Genomic DNA, 19,412 nt, shown 5'->3' with positions numbered 1-19,412 from the left:
ACCTTGGCCAAATGATGTAATAGCACGTGCTTTTTAAGTGCTTTCTCTCCTTCCCGTCTGTAGGATTGTAAGACTATTTCTGCCATTCTACCAAGCCTTGTCTTGCTTGTTTATGTAAGCTGTAAGCTCTTCAGGGTGGGGACTACACAGACAACACCTACCAGAATAGATTTCTCATCCCAGCTGGGGCTTTTAGCCATTATGATAATAATAACTGCAACAACCACAGCTACATTTATACACATCTGGTAGAGAATCCTTTAGGACTGCAGACAGGGAGGTTGTTGTCCAAGAGGCGTGACAGAGCTGCAATTTCCCTTCCCAGGGTGGACTTTACTCCTCGTGCAGAGCAGTGGCTGCTGCCTGCATCTCACCCAACAAAGGTGTAAGTCATGCAGAGGCTAATTAGCACATCACTAACTATGGTGAAAGCAGATGAAGAATGGAATATGTTTTTGAAACATTAAAGAGAATAATAATAGCACAATGGATATTGAAGACTGGATCCCCCTCTGCCCCCATACAGCCTGTGAATACCACAGGGTCCCTGCCTGCTTCTTCAGGCCGGGTGCTGAGTTAGACAGGTCAGTGCTGCCATCTACACCGACTAAGACAGACACAGCACCCTTTAACTCCTTATGAAGAAGCAGAGGCAGCAGTCTGGGAGCCACAGCAGTTCAGCTGCTCAGCATGTCTTGCTCAGACTGCCAGACATACATAATATAGCCAAGCTCTGATAAAACCCATTTCATCAATAAAGCTCAAAACATCCTGCAGAAAAAGTCAATACATTTACTCTGATTTCACGGGAGGAGAAATGGAAGCACAGGCACAAAATGGCTCTTCAATTCTAAACCTTTAATCCCTCCCTATGTTGTCATCTCATTAGAAAGGAAGACTTTTGTGCTGCCTCTCAGCCCCTGCCATGCTCTGCCTGTCTCTGCTGCCTCCCATGTCACTTCTCTTCAGCAGACACCACTGTCCTTCTGCAGGAGATGTTAAATCGGTCACTGTGACCTCTGAACACACACATAGTGACTCAGAATAGCTCTGCAAAGCAGGGAAACATCCCTGCTCAAGTTCAGCCTTGAGACCAAACTGAGCATGCTCTGGGTTGGAGACAAGGTGAAGAAAAGCAAGAGGAAAAGATGCAGACAGCCTGACCCCATGCCCAGAGCCACTTACCTCTATTGTGGGGTCATACTCATCAACAAAATGGTTCTGAATGAGCTGTATCGTCAAAGCACTCTTCCCAACACCACCTGCTCCCACCACCACCAGCTTGTATTCAGTCATCTTCCAGCTGACCCCAGCTCAGGACTTCCAGGAGCACCACCACCTGCAAGGACAAACATGGTCACTATGCTAAGAGGCTACTTTAAAATAGGCAAAATAATCCATCAAACCAAATACAAAAACTCTGTTTATCCTGTGGTCTGTGGCAATCCTTCAGCCTGACCATCTGGATGCAAATTTCACAGGTTCCTTGAGCAAACTTCAAGAGGAAGGAGAGCATTACTGATGAGAAAACAAGAGGTACGGGCTGTGTGCATCAACCACTAATGTAACAAGTTTAAGAAGTCTGGTTTTGCAGAAAAGTTCAGCACTGTCTGTGCCCAGTTCACCTTATCTCAAGCTGACAATCTGAAATCTTTAGATAGATTTGAAACCCTTAGCCAATGAGGTTGTGATGTCAATTCCCACGAGTGCAGGGACAAAGGTCCAGCCCTGCCCAAATATGTTGTTATCTCCATGTCTTCACCCTGAAGGCTGCGTTAAACCTCAAACCGCACGGTAGGGTTGTGACGGTGGCACATCCACACCCTCTGCCTGTTGTCCAGCTAACGGTGCTGCCATCATGAGGGGGAGGACTGCAGAAGGAGCATCCCTGCTCCCTGAGCTGAATTTCCCCAACAAGGGAAAAGAGATGCTGTCACAAAAGGTGCTGACTGATGATGATTAGGGTCAGGATGAGCAAACCACACTTCCGCAGTGTACCTCACATGGCCCTTCAGCAGCAGAAGATTCACATGCCCCCAGCTCCTCCCTTGAATTTTTGCTCCAAGTCTGCTGAGAAAGAGGAACTAACTCAGGAAGATTACAAAACCCCAAAGGTTTAAATAGAAATCCACCCTCATTGGACTGCAGCCCTGCCCACTGAAAGTCACTCCAGGGTCAGATACTCGTTCTCAGCTACCATCTGCAAGCTCTGGGGAAGCCACCCAAAATGCAGCAGGTAGCAGGAAGACAAGCTCACAGTTCCCTTTGTCAGACATCCTTCAGTGTTCACAGGGATTAGAACCCCGTCCTCCATCCTCCCACCCCAGATAGTTAAATCACTCCACCTTCCTCCCCAGGCTTGCCAGCCCTGCTCTGAAACTCTGGAAGCTGCTATGAACTGTGCCAGCAAAGGCTGCTCTAGACCCAGACCACAGCCAATGCATTTGCTAACACAGCAAAGATCTAATGGCAAGGAGGCCAGAACTTTCTGCCTTCAATCCCCACCTGACTGCAACCCTGAACTACCCAGGTAGTTCCATCTCCCTCTCAAGCAGGGAGCAATCAGACACAACCACCTCTTGCTGAAGCCCTTTCTTGAGCTGCTGTCTTGATAGCAGAAAGGCAAACAAAGCTCATGCCCTTCTCAGCATCCAGAATCCTAAAGAAGGGCAAAGGAGCAAAAGAGCAACCAGGTAACAAATATGATACTAAGCAGGACCTCTGGTTTGCTGTGCTGGAGAAGGAGTTAAACACAATGGAAAAGTGGTGATGGTAAATGAAGTGCAGATAATGTCATAGCCTAGGTGCCTACCTGAAAGTGACACTGCTTCCCTTGAAAGTCCAATGTGCATTTGTCCTGGCAGCCAGGGAGGAGCTGCAGACTGAAAGCAAGGCTACAGGAGAGAATCTAAGTGATCTCACTAATTGACTGTGCACACACGTTACTCTGCTCCATTAATGCATGCCCTCACGTATGTCATGTTCTCACATGCACTGCTTCTCAGGGACAACAGAGATCCCCACCCCAGGCTTCTGATCTCTCTGGGAAGAGACAGACAGGATGAAAAGGGGACTGAGGAGCAAATGTTGACTGACCATCTCCACCAGCATGGCTGCCCAGGGGAGATCACTCCTACAGCAAACAGCTTCACAGCTAAACACAGAGGGGTCCTGGGGGTCTGAAAAAACACTGTGACCAGCTCCCACCTTTCATTATCTCTAATGCACTGTGATCTGCAACCCCCAGCCAAACACATGGGCTTTGCTCTGCATCTGATGCTGATGCTGAAGCAGTTGCCGCAAAGATGCTCAAGGAAAACAGCACAACTGCCCAGGCCTGAAGGACTTGCTATGACAGGGAGAAAAGCTTTGACTCAATATGGGTAGGTGAAGACATTAAGTTCCCTAGGAGGGGGTTCTCCCTGAAGTCCACCCCAGTGGAAGGCACTGCCTACTCCTTTGAAAGACCCCCAGCCCACACACCTATAGCAGCTTTATGGTCCACGCTGCAGCAGGAGGCGGGGGGACAAGGTGGTCACCCACATCAGCTTGAGTGTCTTCCCCTGCTCCAGACCCCAGCTGAGCTCCATTGCCCAGCAGAGGGGCAGCCACACACCAACAAGCCCTGGATATCACCACCTCAGCAGAGTTTTAAGATCTGGCTCCTCCACAGAAACACAAATCCACATCTTCTTGTCCCACACACACAAGGCAGTGGGAATGAAGGGGTGAAGGAGCTATTGCTACTCTCCGCTTGTGGCCCACACATGAAAAATTTACATACAAGAGCTCTGCAGTATTGGTGTTTGCTCACTGACACCATCCCTCGAAGGTGCTGTCACCTCAGCTAACTCTCCACTGCTCTTCCACCCTCGCCCCTGCAGTGGCAGGAGAGATTCTGCAGCCTGCAAAGGAGGGCAGGTCCAACCTACCTGCTCCATACCATTGCTGCAAAAACTATCCTAATGCAGAGTGAGAGCATGGGGAATGATGGACAGCTCTGGGCATGAGACCTGCCTGAATTCACGTGGCTAAAATCCGTGCTCAGGGGAGCTTGCTTCCTTTCCCCAATGCAAGCACTTCACGGGCAGCGTGCAGATCCAACTCCAGACCAGAGCAGGGTGGAAATCCCATGGATTTCCCAAATCCCATGGAGGAAGCAGTCTGGCCAAAGGCTGCAAGGAAAGCAGGGATTTCCATATGGCCAAACTCTGCCATAGAGTTGGGTGACTGGTCCTATCCTTAAGCTTACCAACACCATCTCGCAATTCCCTCATCATGCTTTTTTCTCCTAAACATGGAAAGGGCAAGGCTGCTCTTCGATGCACCCACAGTTTCAGCATAGGAGTGGCTGTTCCTCAGTACTACAGGAACATCACCACCACAGGGGGTGGTTCAAGGATCAACCATCCCAAAAGCATTGTTTCTAGCTTCCGATAAAACAGATGCAGGGAAGAGAGATCAGGGTTCCTGTTAGAGAGATGGTAACAGACACCCCAGTTTTCACGCTGGTGACACACCGGATGGAGGTTTACAGTGTGTTGGTGGTTGTGAAAGCTTCTCCTGATGCGAGGATTTCCAGTTTCTATTGCTCAGCAGCCAACACAGAGCCCACACACAGCTGACCACAACATAACAGAGGGAAACACAAAAGCACAGCCTCCTAGTCCCACACAATGCAGGAACAATGCTCCTTCCATCTTCTGCAAGCTCTTCAAGATTTGAAAGTCTGATCCAGGTCACCATCTAATGTTTCCCTATCCAAATTTATCACCTCTGCAGTACCCCACTACCACACCCCCCAAAAGCCACCCACAGGGCTGTCAAACAACAGTTGAGAGAGACAGCAAGGAGGAGAGTGGTTCCAGGAGCACCGTCTGGAAAGAGGAGGGCTGGGATCCATGTGCCAAGCCAACAGCCCCAGCGTGGAGCCGGAGCTGCTGCTGCCGTATTTCCTGACCTCGTGGATTTTCTCCTGTAGCAAGAGGGCTCCTGGCTCCCGTTCAAAGCTGTCTAGGAAAGCCTCGCTGAGTGCTTCCGCCTGGCAGCAGCAGCTGCTCCCAGCCCAGTAGCCAGAGCCACACAGCTCCAGCAGACAGGAGCCATCTGCCAGCCTTGTGCAGGAAGATGGACACCAACATCCTACCTTTGTCTTGCAGGGAGGGGATGGAGGCGTGGGTGAGGGCAGAGGGCACAGCACCTCCCCTGCCTGCACATGCTGGGTGGCATCATGAGGGCCCTGTCTGCAGAAACAAGGACCTAGATGCTTGACGGGAGCTGTCACAGGGCCAAGACCTAAGGTAGGTCTGAGCATCAAGGCTACAGGTGTTATCCAGAGATCCAGCTGTGCTCTGCAAAAAGCAACCTGATCTTCATGGTCCCTATTCTCTAGCCTAGAGAGGTGGTTTGGGAGACCTGACTGTGACTGTGAAGCCTCCAGAAACTCACCCAGCAGAGGTAAGGAACTCAAGGGGTTTGGCCCCATCAGTATGTCCCATCTCACCACCAGTTTCAACAAGAGCTCAGGCATCAAGCAAACAGATACACGGTGGGTTTCCAACACATTCACCGCAAGGGAGCCTCTGACACCCTTCCAACAGAGTAAGTCAGGGAGCTTTGTCTGTGTCCCATTTCCTCCCATCATTTTGTTTCTCTCCCAGGACAGTCACCAAGCCAACTAAACAAGTCAAGAGACAGATTTTTGCACAATGCTGCTGTAGTAAGGCCAGCCATGCCAGAAGTTTTACAATTGTTCATTATTGAGCATTCACCATCACTGCACCTGCTCACTGGGAGTTTCTGCATTTAAAAGCATCAGAAGTCAGTTTCAACTCTGCAAATCTCTTTGGGCTCATCTCAGACCAGGCACCTTTTCCTCCAAAGCCCTGTCCAGAGGAGCCATATTACCACAAATGCCACTGTGTTTGATTTTATTTCCCTTCAGCAGAGATGCCCTGCAGGCAGAAATGGTCTGCCGTCCTTTAGGAGAACACTCTTCGCCATCTTTCACCAGCAGTCATCCACACCCACGCATCAGGAATCCTACTCAGTGATTTCCGAGCATTGATAAACCAAACCTTCTTGGCTTACCCCAGTGACTGTCCAGTCTCCTCCATTTGCTCATGCGCATGACTGTCATCAACATCACAAAGCATAACCTGTGGAGAGACTGAAGGAGTCTCTCCAGTGGTGTGAAATGCCACCTTTTGTTTTCAGTCCAAGATCAAAATGCTGATGTTCTCTGTGGCCTGTCCAGCCTCAAATAGATTAGGGAACTGAGGCTGTAAAGCTGATGCTCTGTTATGAAACCTATCCAATGCTTCATTTTAATTTACTTGTTGCTTTTTAAATCAACAAGTGAGCTACAAATCTAAGCCATTGTGCCTGTTGTCAGCTTGCTGGCTGTATACCTGCAAACTCAGACAGTGCACCTCACAGATGAAAATGGAGTAAGGGATGCCAAAGAGAGAATAAAAGTTGCAAATACTGGCCTTACTTTGGAGAGATGACTTGGAGATGATAAATGTCTTCTATTAGAGGAGAAAAAAAGAAAAAAGCCAAAAACGAGCAGAATGGCTTCTTCCATCCTCTCCTAGCTCTTCAAGATCTGAAAGAAAAGGCAGTCTGTCCCAAGGGACTGAGCACAAAAATACTGCTGCAGAGTAAAGCAAGAAAAGGGGTAAGGAATGACATAATGTAGAGGCTCAAAATAGAGATGCGCATTCATGGAGAAACTGTGAGGAAGAACAGTAGAAAGCTGCAGGCAGGTCCAAGTGATAGGCATGTCTGGAAGAGAGGGACTGCCTCTCCACAGCAGCCATAAACATGTTCCAGCAGCCATGTGCAAGCTTTGCACAAAGTCTGGAACAGGCATGGACTGGTCACTGCACCAGGCCCAGCCCTCACAATTTCCAGTCAAAGCACCTCTGGCAACTCAATCCCTCTGCCAGAGACTACCCAACCACAAAGGGCTTGGGAAAATATGGAAGGACAAAGGAAAACAAGATAGTATCATTCTCTCCAAAGCTGCTACCTGTTCTCTGCTCCCTGGTTCCTGCTTCAGTTGTCAGATATTTAAGTAAAAGACAAAGCTGTGCCATCACCTGCTGTTGGCAGTAAGAGAGTGCGACTACACTCTGCTTGCTTTCCCTCTCAAAATATAAGTATTCTTAATGAAGTTCTTTGTTAGCAGGTTATTCCAAGAAAAACAACTGGTAGGTAGCTATAACTACCCAAAACTGCAAACAACTTAAATAAGTCAGTAACACAATAAACCCAGAGAACCAACCAGCTACCCACGAGCTTCCCTCTGGATGAAGGAATTGCGCACGCACCCCACTCTCCACACCCAGTACAGGCCACCAAAATTACTATTTTCCAAGGAAAGACGAGCAGGTCCATTATCACAGAAACTTCTAAGTCAGGACTGCTCATGCCCATGTCTCCAACATGATGAATGTGGCACAAGGAGCCGCACACAGTCAGGAAACTCTGGAAGGTGCTGGGATATGCTTGAGAATCATGGTGGGACCTTCACCTCCCAGCATCACCATTCTATTTGTCTCCCTGATACCAAATCACTCATCCCACTACAGTCTCTGCAGGAGAACCAATCTTTCAAGCTAACTTCCCCAGAGGAAAAGCACACTGCTCTGTGGGTTAAATTGCTGCCAGCCCACAGAAGGGGTGAAAGAAACAGGCAAGCAAATTGTACATCCTACACCACTGCTGAACAGACTCTCAAAAAAAAAAAATCACATGCAGGTGGGAGAGACCACCTGTGCTAGCACCCAAGTCACAGTTCTCTGCATCTGGCAGTGCCAGTGATGTGAAAAAACTGAAGACAGTTTTTAAATTACACTTGTGATTTATGATCCAAAGCTTCAGTGCTCTTTGAGAGTCTACACGAGCAACAGTAACCTGCATAACGAAAGAGGAGACTGGAGTTGTGTCTGAAAGTTGATAAAGACGGATAACAATGGCATGAAGAGGCCACAGTGCAGGTCAGGACACTGTGTGACATTTAAATAAAACCTGAACTCCTAGCTTGTAGTCAGGACTTAGGAGTTAGTGTTGAACATACCAACATGTGGGAAAGCAGTGTGCAGGAGGAAAAGCTCTCACTGTCAAGATGCAGGAGGCTGCAAACTCCCAGGACTCCTCCACTTTCATCGCCTCTCCAGCCTCACAGGGCTGAGCAGGTGGTTCAGAGGCAGACATTTCCCTGCCTGGGCTGGCAACCTTCCACCTTGCCCTGGAAAAGAGTTCTCTCAGGCCTCCCAGCCTGTTTCAGAAAAACAAACAGTACTTTGAACAACAGAGCTCAAGAGAAGAGGCAACTTTTAACTTTCCTTTACATTAAAATACTATCTGTAAGCATTAATGGGATGCAAGAAAGGCAGTGTGATGTATCTTGAGTATATAAAAAGATGGACAGGTACCCAGGAAATGTTCAAACAAGACCTACATTATAGATGACAGTAAATGTTAAGTGTTAAAACACGTGGTACCCAAATATGAACCCAGGCTCTGAACAATCTCTTGGCTTGCCAGTCTCAGAACCAAATTGTATTGATTTTCCCACAAGATATAAGGTGCAATGAAGTAGAAACTTGGAGCAGATGAGTATGCAGCGCCAGTGTAAGTGGATCTCTGTAATTACAGCTATTAGAGAATATCAGGCTTTGGGGAAAACACTGCCCAGTAATGGTGTGGAATTACAAGAGATGCTGTCTCCAGGCTGGTTTCCTGAGGTACCTGGTATGTTCTGCCTGGTCCTCTTGCTGATGAAAGGAGCAGCTGCAGGCAAGCTGCTGGGGAAAGGTCCAGCCTCTCCCGTGCCCAGCGGTCCTGTCATCATGCTAGGGCAGGTTGCAGCCGTCTGGCTCTGCTCCAACAGCACAAGAAGGGACAAAGTCAGATCTCACTACTAAGCTGCAGGCAATGGAGCACTCAGTGCTAGAGTTGAAGGCAGTGGCCATGCATGAACAGAAACACCACCGTATTCACTGCAGAGACAGGCAAGGGGATGCAAACAAGCCAAGGGACTGGCCCAAAGCCATCAATGGTGGTAAAGCAGGGAGCTAAATTCAGGCAGTGTGATTTCCCATCTGGGGTTTTCACCTGAGACAAAAAGCTCCCAGCATAAGTTTTGGATGGGAAAGCTGTTGGTCTCCTGCTGAGTCTTTGTGCTGGGCCGTCAGAGCTGGCAGCTCCTCCCCAGCCCAGCTTCCCAAGGCGGAGACAATTGGGGAGGCAGAGTACATCAAGTGGGAAAGCACAGAGTGCTGTAAAAGAGGCCTTGCTCTCCAATTATCCTGATGAAATCACAATTGGGTCATGGGCACAGGCAGCCAACAGAGGCAGATGCTCTGATCCACAGATAAGCACCCAGAGATGCAGGTAGAGCTGGAAGCAGAAGGGCAGGCACTGCTGTTTTCCTCACTTGAGCCCAGCTACAAGAATGAGGGAAAAGTCACTGGTATAAGGTGGCCACCTACATGACTTAAGAAAGGAGCCGATCCCAACCTGAGCATCACTGATGCACGGCAAGAAAAGGACCTCAGAATCAAGAAACACACTCTCCCTATGAGCTTTCTGTTCTCCTTCCCTTCCCTATCCTTCCTTATTCCTCCCAAACAACTGTTGACAAAGAAAAATTAAGAATCTGGTTTCAGGAAATGCATACAAGTCCCTTTCATAGAGAAGAATTTGCAATGGAAATAGGTATGGTTGTTAAACTTCCTGCTTGCTTTAAATCCTTACACATGTGTTTTACCAGCAAATACATAGATAAGAAACCAGGGTAGTTGCATCTGGGCAGTTTCAAGAATTGTTTTTGATAATGTTCTAGGTGTTTATTTTGGGAGTTTTTTTGTTGGGTTTTTTAGCACTTAATGTTTAAGGTATTTTTAAAAAGGTCACGTTTTGGAGCAAAATAAGATTTATAGGAGTACTATACTAGGTGAACTCTAGTATCCAGGAATGGAATAGCTCACACAGGACATGTCCTATTGGACTACAGCTCCTACAACAGAAAGTTACAGCCAGCCAGTGGCATTGGGTTTGGGTTATAAAAGGTGGAAGCTGCTGGCCAGCAGCATAAAAGCAGACAAGTAAGTATCCTGAGACAGCAGGAGCCAGGTCTGCTCCAGCCCATGTGGCACTCACCCTCTGGACGGCTAATGAGCTTCCACAGAGAAATAGGGTCCTCTTGTCAGGGAATGGTTCAAGTGCCCCTAGAAGAAGGAATACAGAGCAGGAATGAGAGGGATCCCTCTCTGCAGGGACAGACAGTCCTGATTGTGCTGGACTCAGGCAGATCTCAGGATACACTTGGGTTAGTACCCAAGCTGGCTTCCCTGGACAGCACTTCATACTGTACTTGTACTGAAAGAAAAGCAGAGTTAAGCCCCATCCACCCTCTCCGACATGTGGTATTTCACAGGCTGCTAATCATATCTTACAAAATTTTATCTTTTCCAGGGAAAGGTCGTACAGCACTTTTCTTCCTCCTCATTTTTCAAGACAGATTGTAAAGCAGCACAGGTGCAACAACATCTTCTCCACAGGTGAGTTGTGAGGGTCAGTCCACTTTGTGATGAGGGACAAACCTGAGTTTCCTTCTCACCCTTCCATTCCCAGTGGTACACCAATAAAAGCTTGATCAAAAACAGAGCTCAAAGGAACAGCCAAGACCAGATACTTCCAGAATGTCTTTTTATTAGTAAGCCTCTTAGTTTTTACATGCTCAAACATAACAATCATCCTCTCGTCTTCATTTAGTCCTTGCAGGGCCTTTGCAGGAACACACCCTCATTTATTAGCAAAGCAGGGATGGAGGGGAAGGAGGCACCACAGCAAAAAGCAAACCTACAGGGCTCACTTTAGCACATCTGGGAGAAGCAGCTGGAGAAAATACATTAGAAATGCAAGAGAGGTGGTATCTTAGGGAGCCAGAGACAAGGTAGCAGCAGAAAGAGAAGATAAAATGAAGCAAGGAGGCACCAGTTACTGGGACCCTGTCCCTGCTCTCCTTCTCACCAAGATACATTATTAGCAGGGTGACACAATGTTGTAGCAAACATGAATATGCATCAGTCATTATGCAGCCGATATTCAGGGGCACGCTACTGATTTATGGTCCTGGCAGCTGCGGCACCAGCCAGCCACAACCTAGAGGGATGGGGACAGTAAGCACTGCGAACAGAGGTCCACAGAAGACCTCCAAAACCAGCCCTTCAACAGCCATAGCAAATTAATTCATCACCAAGCCTGTAGCCATGCAGAGCCAACCAATGCATTGTGTGTGCAATGTTGGGAAACCATCACACAACCCAACAGAAACAGAAACATCCAAAGGTTACAGTGCAAGATTTAAGTTTGGATCAGCAGAACTTATTAAGTTATGGTCCTGAATTACCCAAGCCTCACTTTGCTGCTCATAGTAAATCTCAGCCAATTCAGACTTGTTAAATGTGATGCTCATGTCCCCTCCCTCTGCAGAAGTCTAGATTTGAAAAAATTCAAGGAATTTTGTTGCTGTGGGTGAGTTAAGTGCATCACTCTCACATCACAGACCTGCTACAAAAAAGACTGAAGATGTGAGGATTTCAGCTCTCCACAATGAAAAGGAAGGCATTTCCCTTTTGGCTCTGGAGTAATAAAGGGACACTGTCCAAGGACTCATCCTGCCTGTCTTGCAAGCATCACAGAGTGGACACAGGAGACACACCTTCGACTCTGAGTGGCCTCCACATAGGTTCACACATCCCACCCCTCAACAACACATGACTGGCACAGCAGATCAAGGAACAAGGAACTCCACCCTGCAATGAAGAACCCACAACAATTAAGTGACTTCCTGACGGTCACACAGGAAACTTATGGTAAAACTGGGAATTTCTGTTCCCCCACATTCGAGCTTTTGTCATAAAACACGTGCTCATCAGTGGCTGCGGTTGAGCGTGCAGGGGACAGGAGCACAAAGCCTTCTCCTCAGTCACAACCTCCAGCATCTGCTGGATGACCCGCACAATCAGCAAAAGCCAGGGGGGGTTTCCTTCCAGAGCTTCCTTGGGAGTCCACAGCAACGACAACAAGCAGGATTTGGGTGGGCTCACAGCCAGCATCTACAGGCCAAGTAAGGCTGAAGAGAAACCACAGAAATTCAAGACACCAAGCCTGCGTCAGATGTGGTTCCTCAACACTGGAGCCCAACAAGCTGATTCACAAATAAACACAGCCCCTGAGCAGAAGAGCTGTAGAAGTCACTCTGATAATGCCTAAAGGTTAGGTGTACCTACATCTTTGTAGAAAACCTCAACTTAATTCCAGTCCCTGAGACAACCCTGGTAGAGGCAACGAGCAGATCCAGGTCTGGCTTTGGCACGGCACTTGACATGGCCCTAAAGCTCCAAAGACTCTGCCCAACTTAGGTGTTCCTCTACACAGATCAACAATTGATGGAGAAAAGACAACTGGGCTCTGGTCCTCACTCACCAGGCACAACAGAGTGGGCAAACACTCACTCCAGTCACATTAACCAGATTAGCCTGATTGAAAGCAATACAGATAGGAAGCAAACCATGCCCTGAGCTTCAGGGATGACATCTTGCTGTGAAGAGTGTCAGAAAGTGCATGAAGTGAATAGACAAAGAGATGCAAGGGAGCCTGGACACAATCCCCTAACTGCAAACAGAAAGAAGAAAACCTGAAAGTCTTTAGATGAAGAATGTCTTCAGTAGGAGGAGATGTCAGCCAGAGACCAACACCTGCATGCAGTTGGTACGACCCTGGCAAGCACCTGGTAACCAGACACAGCTGACATTTACAAAACCCTATCCTTAGCACCTGATTTATCCTGAGAGCGCAGAAAGAGACCATACAAAGTACAACCCAAAACATCTGCAACATGAGTTGGAAGAGTCACATCTTGGGAAAAGTAAAATGGGCGACATGATCTTGCAGATGCCCTTCTAAGCTGTAGCATCCTTTTGTCAGTCATGAAAATGCAACCTCCATCACAGACCAGCCTCTGCATGGCAAAGTCCCCAGGCAAATCCCATCCAGCAGCAGGAAAAGCTCCTGCACATTTGAAAAAAAAACAAACCAAACAAACAATCCCCCAAAAAAACCCCAAGCAAAACAAGAAAAAAAAAGAAAAAGAAAACAAAAGAAAAAAGGGACTTTTGAACTTTGAACTGTAATGCACTGTAATTACTGTGATGTAACTTCATTAGGGCAGTGTAAACTTTGGCTGGGCATCAGTTACATTGTTGGGGATCCTCTACTGCCCAAAACTTTCTTCTACTCTTTTCAATGGAAATCATCTCTGGTCCCAGAGCAGGGTCTCATCCTGCCACATTACCTGAAAAAGCAAAAAAGAGGCTCTTACAACAGTTTTCTCTTTGAAATTTGTCTAGCTCTGGTTGTCCCTACTGTCCATACAACACTTTATCTTCTGAAGCCACTGACTCCCCTAACACCTTGCAGCAATGAGATGCCAGAACTATTAGCATCACTTCTTTTTATATGCATATACATGACTTCTCATCTTCTTTCCTGGTGTCCAGCCATCTGCCCCCCAGCCTCTCAGATTTTCTGGTCCTGCTGCTCAAGGACAGCTCTGCAGCACTGGGGAAGCACACATTGCAGAGATATTTAGAAACACAGCAGCATTCATTGGATTTATTCTAGGACTTTATAAGGCTCATGCAAACAGTTCTGGATTTAAACTGAAAAAAATAACCACAGAAGGCAAACTTAGAACTTCAAAGACGACTTCTCCTGACAGCCCTAAGCCATTACCTACACATAATATGGACAAGGTGCAAGTTTTCATCGCTTCCCAAAGGAAAAGAGAGGACGTCCCAAGCCACGGAGTAAGAACCAGACAATGAGTCTCACAACCGAGATCTCACCTTGAGGGTTCACCCTAAGGAAAGGGCAAAAAAGAAGAGTCTTTGCATTGACACCATTAAATCCAAGACAATCAACACTGGCTGATGATCTCACTTGGTCTATTTTAATTTTCAACCTTAGCCCATTTGGAGCACTTATCCCTCTCTGCATCTTGAGACAGCAGTGAGGCAGACTGACGTTACCTTTGAAAGCACAAATATATGATACAGAGTGCCTACAGAGCAACTATAAAACTCAGCCACCATAAAGCAGAAGAAGGAAGGAGGTGGCAGAGTTGTTTCCTCCTCCCTGAAGATGTGGCTGCCATGAGGAATTGCATATGGTGCTGGCACAGACAACTTGCTCCTGGGATCAGCAGCTGAGTGTTTTCCCAGGACCCTCTGCTAAGAGGCTTTCCCATACCACTGGCTCCTAAGCATAAACAGAACCTCCCTAACGAGTTTGTGAAACAGGGTGGCAAAAATAAGTCTGCAGTCTCTGGGTTCATTCAGCCTTGTGTGGGTACAGGCATCTGTTAGACAATGCCTGGGGACCACGGCACAGGAACTGCAGCAGTGAAGATCAAGCTGACTCACAGTTCTTTGGCTTTGGTTTAATACATAATTAATTAATAAATAAATAAACCAAAATCTGAATCTCCCTTCAGCCCACTGAGAAAAATCCAAGCATCTTCCTTCCATTCCCCAGTGCGTAATTAATATAACTTTATTATTACAAGTAAAATTATTGTATTTTCTATATGCTGTTCTATATGCTGTGTGTGTGAACATCTGTTACATGACCTACATCACTCTGCAAATCACTGAGTGCTGGGAGTATTTAATGGTATCACCCTTTGCCATCAGCCCCCAGCAAATGAGTCCTGACCTTTTATTCAATTGGTCACCCCTGCCCTCACAAGCACCAGCAAAGACAGAAGAACTGAAGCTCTGATACTTAAGCCATGATCTTTGGAAAGGGGGTTGGAAATTGGACCTCAGGGCACCTAAAACCTCGTACAACTACCAGCTGGGCTACAGCAAATACCACTAAAAGCAGCTCCAGGCAGGGTTGGGAGGACACAGAGATGGGATGTGCCCAGAAGACCTAAGTTTGCTCATACTAGTGGCTGTGTTATCCCTTTTCACACCTTCAGACTTTTTTTTTGGTCTGCTACCATAAATACAGACTGTAACAGCTACGAAGGCGCTGTTCAAGTAGTGGGAGTCTGGTCCTATGTGTGATCAGAGGCTCCTCTCCAATTTTGCTCACTCACACCCACAAAATTTGCCCTTTGCTGACCATTTGAGACTGCAACAGTGTTTGAGTAATGCTGAATGTCACTAAGGGTGGCACTAAGGCTGTTAAAGGTTTTATTTCTTTCCCCAGTGGCTTGGAAAAGCAAGAAATGGACAGGTGATGTGAACTGGCACTGTTAAAGATGATCCAGTCTACTAAGATCATGCAAATTTCCTGGCTCTTGTCATGACCCCATCTGTCTTGTGGGCTTCGAGCTGGATTAAAGAATTGCGTACAAGCTATGAAAATAATCCCCCTGAGGAAAGTCATTTGGAAGAACTACAGAAAATCTTCACATTTGGACAAGAACTTCTTTCAGAGTTCTGGTGGTTTGGGGTTTGGCTTTTGTTTTTTCTTAAGGGAGCAGAGAACCACAACAGTATCAGCAGTCAGAGGCTCTACTCTCCTCAGATCCTTGGTATGACAAAATTCTCTTTCCTGAGAATAACTTCAGAGTTTAAACTTGAACTCTGAATTTTTACTGTCTTGCCAATATTGTGAGATCTCAAACATGATCATGTACCTTCACAGGAGCCTGACAGAGACAAGCTGCCAGTTAGATTTTGAACAGGGGTGATGTGCTGATAAAGCTCCCTCTTCACTGAAGGGTGGGTAGTGGAGCTCACCATGTGTTGTTTTTCAGGGCTCCTAAGGAACATCCCGCAGTCTCTCACTCTTGTACATCATTCACACCTAGCTAGAAATAAACTGCTGCTTGGTTTCTGCCTTAAAATCCTCTTATTTTCAGAAAGCAATACCCTGAGGACCACGTGTGTCCCTACAACGAACCTTCAAGGCCACAGCATGGTGTAGTGGGTACAGTTTCCTCACAGCACTCATTGTTCCCAGACAGGAACTTTAAATTAAAGAAATGAATCAAGTGTTTGCAAGGAGCTTTTTCTAAAAATGGAAAAATCACACAGAAAACCACCATCTCACAGGCCAAGCCAGCCAACTTTAACCTGAAGCACCACTCAAGCAAAAAGACAAGCTGCAATGGTTTGTAATGTGAGTATATTAACGCAAGATAAAAATTTCTATTCCAACAGCAAGGAAAAAATAGAGCTCAGAAGACTGAAAATTTGTCAGTTTAGCCTCATAATCCATCCATCCTTAAAAACTTACAGTAGAGTCTGTCTCACTCTTAATCAATTCCCTCAATCAAAGGCTGATTAGGCTCTAGGATCTACCATTATTGTAGGCTTTAGATTAGGGCAGAGAGGATGAAGACCTGCATTGAAGGAAAATATATTTGAGGTTAATATTTCTTGCCCATAACGAAGTTGTTTAAATGGTGGCTGCCGTTCCATAGGCTTCATTTTCCCTTATGTCCTCAATTTTGATCAAACTCAGGATATACTATGTCAACTCCAACAGGAAATCTGAATTAAGCTAACAGTCAAAACCCTGATCAGATACAAAAGTTCATGTAGTTGGCCTTTTTTCCCCCCTCCCTTTCAAGTGGCTGCATGGTCGTAAGGCACCACCAGTGTGAGTGGCCAAGGTCATTGTGAAACATTCAACCGCTTGTCCAGGCTGAGTTTTACAGGGTGACAACTTCTCCACACCACTTCAGGCAAGTGTTTTATTCTTTATTCTAGAAGTATACACTTTAAGCAAGTGTTTCATCCTTTATTCTACAGCCCCAAAGGAATTTTGCTTTTGCAGAGCACAAGACAAAAATGCAAGTTCAGAGAGTATTCTGAAAAACAGAATGAACACAGACTTCATAAAGTTCACTCAAAGGTTTTCCACTGTACCTAAACATGAAGTGTGCTCTCTAGATCTAAACTAGGTATTTTTTCTTAAACCCATGGAGGCAATTTACCCTCTAAAGTAGCCACTTTTCATACAGTAGCTGAGAAGAGAACATTCAAGATATCTCTGTGAGCTGTGTGGGTGCCTGACACAGCTGTGACAAGCACACTTCATACAACCCTCTTAAGATAAGGCTGCCATAGCTAAACGAGGCAGAGAAAAGGTATTTACTTGAAACAGGTTCTCACTCCTTTGACAACATCCTATGGTATGAACTTAGCTGCTCTTGCACAGTCTGGAGCAAGGGAAGGACTTGCATGTCCCAGCCACCACCAAGTGAGTGTGGGAATGCAGTGGGAAAGAAGGATCCTGCTGCTTGGCTGGGCTGGCATCCCCTGCAGCCAGACCAGGCTCGTAGGCTGGGTACCCACAGCACCACGCTCTGTCTGTGCTTTGCCCGCAGCAGCTGCAGCGCCAGCGGACAAAAGCTCCCACAACCTCTCCGAAGCTGAATTTGCAGCAACACGTTGCTCCTTATGGAAAAAAACCACAACATGCTCATTTCAAAGTAGCCAGCTGGTGAGGAACAACAATACCGAGAGAGGAAAAAAAAAAAACACAAACCACTTAGCACCACACTTCCCTTTCTTTCTCTCACACGGAGTTGAGAAGCTTATATTAATTGCAAAGCATGAGAATCTGAACAAACACCCTCCTTGGGCAACCAAGGCCAACCTCAGGAAAATATTTGCATCTATGAGATGTGCAAGTTGTGCAACCAGCAAAATATCAAGACAGATAAGGCAGAGACCTTTCATTAGGATCTACAGAAACTCGCAACTCTGTAGTGCTGACTCAGGCTAAGACAAGCTACTTTAGTTTTCTCTCCTTTGCTCTAGCCTTCACAGGGGAAATAGTATCAGCCAAATTCATATCCAGTCTGAAGCCACTAGACAGTATTTGTAGAGCTGAATCAGAAACCAAAGCAGCCTTTCATGGATTAACTGAGGGAACTGGGTTTCATGCAATGGGAATTCTCTTCCCACCCTAAAGGTAAAAATCTTAAGGAAGTTCTTGGTGCAATAAGGTTGGGTCTGCCACGGACACAAAAGGCAACTTGATGGTATTACACAATTTCCCATGCCCAAGGCTTGATATGGCCTTTTCTGCCTAGATTTAATTACATATATGTGTTATTGGGGAGTTAGGAAAACTAGTTAGGTGGTCATATAGTTACAAAACCTTTGTGAAAGGAGTGGAGAGAAGGGAGAGATGGAGGAATGCTGGTTTCTCCCGCCAGCTTTCAAAGACCCATATGTGTGCCTGTTCAACCAGGAGAGCAAACAGCTGAATGACACTGCTGCAAATCTTCCAGAGACCTATAAACCATCTCCTGTTGACAAGCCAACCAGCATGCCATCGGTGGCAAAAATTAACCAGTAAAAAGCACTGTTTTGTCACAGTGCATCCAGCCAGCAGCAGGTTGATGCCAGCAAAAGGCTGGCCCTAAGCACGTACCTGTGAATGCACAGGAGGCTGCAAGGACCCAATGCTGTGCCAGGTGCCTCCCTGTTGGGACTCTCTTCAAACACTGTCAGCTGTTTACTGTACCAAAGGTCAGAGGGAAAAGACAACAAGGAAAGTATCAGAGAAAAAAAAACATATGGTAACTGTAAGCCCTGATATACCTTCCTTACTGAATTAAAAACCTCCTGAGTGTTTTCATACTTGCCTTCTCTGTTTCCTAGAAGCATGAAATGAAAAGTACAAAAGTTTGTGGTGGACACGTGTAGCCAGGAAAGAAAGCAGGGAGAGATCAGATGCATTGTGAAGTGAGGCAAATGCACCATATAATGGAATATAAGGTAATTTTTTGCCTTTTTCTGTAGCACAGTTTGTGTTTCCCACCTAGGACCACCCAGAAATTCCACCTCTAATAGACCTCCTGCTCTTGTAAAATTTGAAGTGACTACAGTGCACACACGAGACAGACTCTCCAGAGCAGCATTTAATGGGTGTCTAAAGTGATGGGAATTATAGCATGACTATCAACAACAACAACAAAATGGGGTATAAAACTGACTCTTCTTTTTTTCTTAAGGTTTGTAGCATTGAATCATGCTGACAAAAAAGGCATGAGATGGAGGGTAAAGACATGGTCATGGCACCATCCCCTACTGAGCAGGCTTGCAAACAGCTGTCAGCACAGGGACTCAGAGGCTGAGTTCAAGAGCTGTGGGCTCTTGCTTTGGACAGGTTTCTCACTCCCAAAACACCCAGCATACTGCATTCTGCCACCGGGCTAATTCTTCCCCAGCAAAAGGCATGATGGAACAAGTGCTCCAAATCAAAGGAGAAACTCAGCCAGTCAAGAAAATCCTCCCCAGGCTATCAGGCTTTATTCCTTTCAGTTGGCTCAACTTCATTTTTCTAGTTCCTTCAAGAACAGCTCT

At 46.5% G+C, this 19,412-nt stretch overlaps 1 protein-coding gene across 2 annotated transcripts in view; it reads right to left on the bottom strand.

The window, feature by feature from the left end:
• HRAS (HRas proto-oncogene, GTPase) overlaps positions 1 to 19,412 on the bottom strand; it is a 40,059-nt gene that overhangs the window by 9,150 nt on the left and 11,497 nt on the right. Inside the window, exons 2-3 of one of the 2 annotated variants that reach the window (XM_066321030.1) lie at positions 10,171 to 10,238; positions 1,186 to 1,339 (exon numbers count right to left, since the gene is read on the bottom strand). In XM_066321030.1, coding sequence (XP_066177127.1) covers positions 1,186 to 1,296 — 111 coding nt within the window. In that variant the 5' untranslated portion in view covers positions 1,297 to 1,339; positions 10,171 to 10,238. The remainder of the gene's footprint in view (positions 1 to 1,185; positions 1,340 to 10,170; positions 10,239 to 19,412) is intronic. The other variant, XM_066321033.1, reaches the window with a different exon arrangement.

This window comes from Sylvia atricapilla, chromosome 6 (assembly GCF_009819655.1).
Source record: "Sylvia atricapilla isolate bSylAtr1 chromosome 6, bSylAtr1.pri, whole genome shotgun sequence".
In the NCBI taxonomy this organism is placed as follows: Eukaryota; Metazoa; Chordata; class Aves; order Passeriformes; family Sylviidae; genus Sylvia; species Sylvia atricapilla.
This window is presented reverse-complemented; position numbering and strand designations above follow the sequence as displayed.